General features: G+C 55.4%; 1 protein-coding gene across 1 annotated transcript in view; it reads right to left on the reverse strand.

Moving 5' to 3' along the window:
- MYOM3 (myomesin 3) overlaps nt 1-4,896 on the reverse strand; it is a 41,310-nt gene extending 36,414 nt beyond the window's left edge. Inside the window, exons 1-5 of the mRNA XM_029080351.2 lie at nt 4,768-4,896; nt 4,306-4,386; nt 3,644-3,803; nt 3,059-3,216; nt 451-546 (exon numbers count right to left, since the gene is read on the reverse strand). Of these exons, the coding sequence (XP_028936184.1) occupies nt 451-546; nt 3,059-3,216; nt 3,644-3,803; nt 4,306-4,386; nt 4,768-4,874 (602 nt within the window). The 5' untranslated portion in view covers nt 4,875-4,896. The remainder of the gene's footprint in view (nt 1-450; nt 547-3,058; nt 3,217-3,643; nt 3,804-4,305; nt 4,387-4,767) is intronic.
- Nucleotides 4,897-6,000: the final 1,104 nt, after the last annotated feature.

Raw genomic sequence — 6,000 nt, forward strand, 5'->3', positions numbered from 1 at the left:
GCGTCCTCCAGGAAGCCAATCATTTACTGAGCACTTACTGTGTGCAGAGCACTGTACTCAGCGCTTGGGAGAGTGCAGCTTAACAATATAACGGACACATTCCCTGCCCACAACGAGTTTACAGTCTAGAGGGGGAGACAGGCATTAATAGAAATAAGTAAATCAGAGATATGGACATATGTGGGGCTGGGAGGGGGTTTGAATAAGAGGAGCGAGTCAGGGCGACGTAGAAGGGAGTGGGAGAAAAGGAAAAGAGGGCGTAGTCAGGGAAGGCCTCTTGGAGGAGACGGGTTTTCACCGGTGGCTGGGTCCACCGGTGGGGACCAGGAATGGGCAGTTCACACATGGGGGAGAGGGCAGAGGGAGAATGAGGTCAGAGGTCAGAGGATGTCCAGGGGTCGGTGGGGCTGGGCCGCTGGGGGGACCCTCCGCCGCCCTCCGCCATCTTACCAGCTGATCTCCAGGGTCAGCACGCCGGACCGGTTCTTCACGCGGTACTTCCCGGCGGGGCTCTGCCTGGGGTCGATCGGCTCCTCGTTTCTGTACCTGTCGACAAAAACTTTCGGTCCCCGTGTCCCCGCTCCTCGAGGACCTCCGGAGGTTGCCCACCCGCCTTGGCATCGAAGAGAAACTCCTCGCCATCGGTTTTCGAGCACTCGATCAGCTCACCCCCTCCTACCTCACCTCATCGATTTCCACTCCAGCCCAGCCCGCACACTCCGCTCCTCTAAACCCCAACTTACTCAGCGTGGGCTCCGATCTCATCTATTTTGCCGTTGACTCCTTCGCCACATCCTCCTCCTAGCCTGGAACCCCCTCCCCCTCCACAGATGCCAGACTGTCACTCTCTCCACCTTCAAACTATTATTAAGATGACATCTCTTCCAAGAGGCCTTCCTGGATTAAGCCCTCTTTTCCCTGGTTTGCTTTCCCTTCTGCGTCACAGATGCATTTGGATCTGTGACACTTGGGGCATTTGCTAGTCACATCCCCGCCCCCCCATCCACACAGCACTTATGTACATATATTTAAATTATATATTCCTTATTCATATTAATGCCTGTCTCCCCCTCTAGACTACGCTCCTTATGGGCAGGGAATGTGTCTTCTAATTTGGTTGCGTCGCCCTCTCCCACACGATTAGTACAGTGCTTTGCGAACAGTAAGTGCTCAGTAAATAACAAAGATCGATTAGGTTTTTTTTGGTATTTGTTAGTCGCTTACTATGTGCCAGGAACTCTAATAAGCGCTGGGGTGAAAACAAGCAAATAGTTTGGATATAGTGCTTGTCCCACAGGGAGCTCACAGTCTCAATCCCCATTTTACTGATGAGGTAATGGAGGCACAGAGAAGTAAAGTGACTTGCCCAAGGTCACACAGCAGACGAGTGGCAGAGCTGGGATCAGAACCCATGGCCTTCTGACTCCCAGGCCCGGGCTCTGTCCTTTACGCCATGCTGCTTCATTGTTTATTATTGTTTTGTACTCTCCTAAGCATTTAGTATAGTCCTCTGCCCAGGATTAGCGCTCAGTACTGCACTAACATGGTACAAATACGTTTTCCTCTCTTTATAATAAACTTTAGCCCGTCTCCCCTGTTAGACTGCAAACTCCTTGAGAGCAGGGATCACGTCTGCAGATTCTACTGGACTCTCCCAAGCGCCTGGTTCAGCGGTCGGCACCCAGCAGACGATAAGTACAATCAATCCATGGTATTTATGGAGGGGTAACTGGGTGCAGAGGACCAGAGGGTGACCCCTCCGTCCTCCGGCTGGCTTTAAGGGAGGGGCTAGATCTCTCATGAGCCTCTGCTCGCGCCCTGGCAGGCCCCATTGTCCAACCATGGAGCGACTGAAACTCAATGGGGCAATTCTGACTGTCGCGGCCAAAGTCACAGGGCTGAAGGTTGGCCAACTGGGATCTGCTTTCTCTCAGATTGGGAGTCCAATCTCCCGATGGTTGGAACGTTCTCCCGAGGTCCCGCTGTGGTTTGGATCCGTCTTTCCACGTTCCGCCCCTCGGTCCCTTGGGCCCGTTGGTTGATGACCCAGTCCTTCTCCCAGGGCCGCGTCTGGAGGCTCAGTCCTTCCTGATAACTCCTCCCACCTCCTTTCCCCAGACGAGGAGACCCAAGCCCATCCGACCGATGAGGGCACCGAGGTTCAGAGGGTCCAAGAGGCCGGTCCAGGGTGACCCACTGAGGCCAGATCCCCATCCCTCTGGAGCCTAAACCCTTTGTGGGCAGGGGATGTGCCTGTTATATCATTCTCTCTGTATATTCTCTCCCAAGTGCTCGTTCGTATGTTCTCTGGTACTCGTTAAGCACTTACTGGTGTCAAACACTATTCTAAGTGCTGAGGTAGGTGCAAGTCATTTAGGTCAGACATCCAGCAGCAAGGGGCTCAGAGTCTGAAGTAGGAGGGAGAACAGGTCTTGAATCCCCATTTTACAGTTGAGGAAACTGAGGCACCGAGAAGTTAAGCAACTTGCCCCCGGTCACCCAGCGAGAAATTGGCAGAACTGGGATTAGAATCCAGGTCCTTTGACACCCAGGCCCATTCATTCGTTTATTCAGTGGTATTTATTGAGCATTTGCACACAGTACCGAGCCCTTGGGAGGACAATAGAACAATAAACAGGCACAGTCCCTGCCCACAATGATGATGATGATGATGGTATTTGTTAAGCGCTTACTATATGCCAAGCACTGTTCTAAGCGCTGGGGGAGATTAAAGGTCATCAGGTTGTCCCGCGTGGGGCTCACAGTCTTAATCCCCATTTTACAGATGAGGTAACTGTGGCCCAGAGAAGTGAAGACTTGCCCAAAGTAACTCAGCTGACAAGCGACAGAGCCGGGATTAGCACCCACAACCCAAGCCCGGGCTCTCTCCATTAAGCCACACTGCTTCTCTATGAGCTGACAGTCTAGAAGGGGAGACAGACATTAGTGGAAATAAATAAACACCAGATATGGACAGAAAGGGTCTTTCCACTGGGCCACGGTGCGTAAGCGCCCAGTAAGTACGATCCACTGAGGCGAGCGCCTGCCGGACGCTTACCAGGTGACGCGTGGAGGCGGGGAGGCCGAGACGACGCAAGTCAGGACCACCCCCATCCTCTCCCAGACGGCGTGAGAGCGGAGCGGGATCCAGAAGGTCGGCGGGAGGCTCCGGCTCAGCTCTATCAGCTCCTTGCCTTCGCGGCTCTTCTTCTCAGTCTGGGGCGAGAGCCGCCCACCCCGTCAGACCCATCGTTTCGGCCCCCCCCCCCCCCGAGGTTGGCCTCGTGATTTCCGGAACGTTGGGCCGTTGGGTCTCCCGGAGATTGGCAGCGTTCCCTCTCTTCTCTGTGGGACCAGCTCCCTCCCATCTCCCCCCGGGCCGAAATGCCACCCCTCATCCTCCCCGGCTTCCACCCCGGCTTCCACCCCGGCCCAGCTCCTGTCTGCGGGGAAGGCTGAAAAACCCGCACGCTTCTTCGCTCCTCTGATGCCAACCTTCTCGATGTACCTCGATCCCGTCGTCCTCGCCGCCGACCTCTCCACCACGTCCTGCCTCCTGACTGCAGCGTCCTCCCTTCTCATATCTGACAGACAGGGACTCTCCCCCTCCTCAAAGATTTGGGATTATCTCCCCGAGCCTCACCCTCCTCCTCAGCCAGCTGTAGTCCGTCTTTATCCGCAGCCGCCGGCAGCTCCAGAGGACCGCGTTTTCCATCTTCTCCAAGTCGTTCCCAAACAGCACCGTCTTCTGGTCTCTCTTCTCCAGCTCCATCTCCGACCTGTCCATCCTGAGATTGATTTCCCTGAGGCCACAGGGGTCAGAGGTCAACAATACTGATAATGGTTGTGGTATGCATAAAGCCCTCACCACGTGCCAAGCACTATACTGAGTGCTAGGGTAGATAGAGGATAATCTAGTCCCAGATGGGGCTTACAGTTTAAGCAGGAGGGAGAACAGGTATCGAATCCCCATTCCGCGGAGGAGGCTCAGAGGAGTTAAGTTATTTGCTCGAGGCCACACAGCAGGTACATGGCAGAGCCGGGATTAGAACCCAGATCTCTGACTCCCAGTCTGGTGCTTTTTCCACACTTTTTTTTTTTGTGTGTGTGTGTGTGTGTGTGTGTGTGTTGTGGAGTTGGGGTCGGGAGATCAGAGCTCAGATCGCTTTCCTATGATTAATCCCCTTGCCTCAGATCTCTCCCCGCGGGCTGGGGGCTGCCCCTGACGACCTCCTTAGAAGTCCCCTCCACCCCCTCCGACCCACCCCTCCAGCAGGAGAGGGTCTGGACCGGCGGCCGACTGACCTCGACGCGTTCGGGGCCGCGGTCAAGGCCAGGGCGGCCGCGATGGAGTAGTCGCAGGCGCTGAACTGCTCCGCTTCCTCACTGCCCACGGCCGAGGCCGAGAGACGGAGACAGGCGGAGACGGAGGGAGAAGGAGGAAGAGCGGAAAGAGAGAGACCGAGAGGCAGAGGGAGATAGAGAGAGAAGGAGACGGGGAGAGAGGAAGGCGGGGGGAGAGAGCACACACGGGCCTGAGGGGAGGGCCTCCCGGCTAAGCCGGAGCTCGGCACCCCACCCGGGTGGTTTTCCGGGGTCTGCTCTCCCAGAGGACCACGAGGTAGGAGGGCCACATCCATTTGCGTAAAATTTCTATGTCATTTGCATAGGATGGAGGGGCCAGGATTTGGGGCTGATCCTCGCCCACCCCGCACGTGGCACCCCCGCCACCGCGGCGCCTGCCGGCCGTCCGCTCCCCCGCCTCACCTGGTCTTGAACTTCCTCTTGCGGGCGGAGGAGGCCATGTGCAGGCTGTGCCGCCTCTCCTCGCTCTGCTCCTCCCGGCTCCGGTGAGCCCAGCTCCGGGTCTCCATGCCCAGGCCTCGGGTGGCTCGTTAGATCGGGGAGAAAGCCTGAAACGTTCCGGACCGTCGGGCCTTGGTGGTGTCGCCCCGCCCCACTGCCCGGGGACGATCTTATGGGACGCCCGGGGGACTTCGGGGAGGCGGAGTGGCCGAGGAGAAAGAACTTGGGTTTTAACAATAATAATGATAAATGTGGAATTTGTTGGGCGATTACCCGTGCGCCAGGAAACTGAGATCCAAGCCAATCAGGTTGGACACAGTCCCTGTCCCACATGGGGCTCGCAGTCTTAATCCCCATTTTACAGGGGGGGGAATGAAGCCCAGAGAAGGGAAGTGACTTGCCCAAGATCACACAGCAGACGAGTGGCAGAGCCGGAATTAGAACCCACATCCTCTGATGCCCAGGCCCGGGCTCTTTCCCCTAGGCCACGTTGCATCCTCCCATCTCTGTCATCGCCCTGCTGGGTGACTTTGGGAGAGTCTCTTAAACTCAGTTTCCTCATCTATAAAATGGGAAGAAGATGCCTGCCTCTCTGTGCCACTTGGGCCTGAGACTCAGAGAGTTAAGGGACTTGCCCGAGGTCACCTGGCACGCATCGCGCTCTCCTGTTTGTACTCCCCATGGGCACAGGTGGATGGACAGCTTTCAAGAGAAAGGGAACCAGAGAGGAAAGAATTCTCGCTTCTGGTCTCTTGCGGTGATCAATCAGTCATCGATCAGTGAATCAGTGGTATTTATTGAGCGCTTACTATGTGTAGAACGTCTGGGAGAGTGCAATGCAACAGAATCAGCACTTTCCCTGCCCATAATGAGCTTACGGGCCGGAGGCAGACGGACGCTAATACGAATAAATAATTTCTAATACATAAAATTTACATTGTAATATAAATTGTGTATATTATAATATATCATATGATGTATAATTTAAATATCCTGGAGAGCCCCTCTCTTCCAGCTCCCTTTTTGGGTTCATCCTAGGGTTCGATACTTGGTTGGTCCACTGGTGAAGTAGCGTGGCCTAGTGGAAAAAGCAAGGACCTGGGAGTCAGAAGCCCAGGGTTCTAATTCTGATTTCTTACTCGCCTGCTGTGCGACCTCGAGCGGGCCACTTAACTTCTCCGTGCCTCAGTTCCC

This window comes from Ornithorhynchus anatinus, chromosome 16 (genome assembly GCF_004115215.2).
Source record: "Ornithorhynchus anatinus isolate Pmale09 chromosome 16, mOrnAna1.pri.v4, whole genome shotgun sequence".
NCBI lineage: Eukaryota > Metazoa > Chordata > Mammalia > Monotremata > Ornithorhynchidae > Ornithorhynchus > Ornithorhynchus anatinus.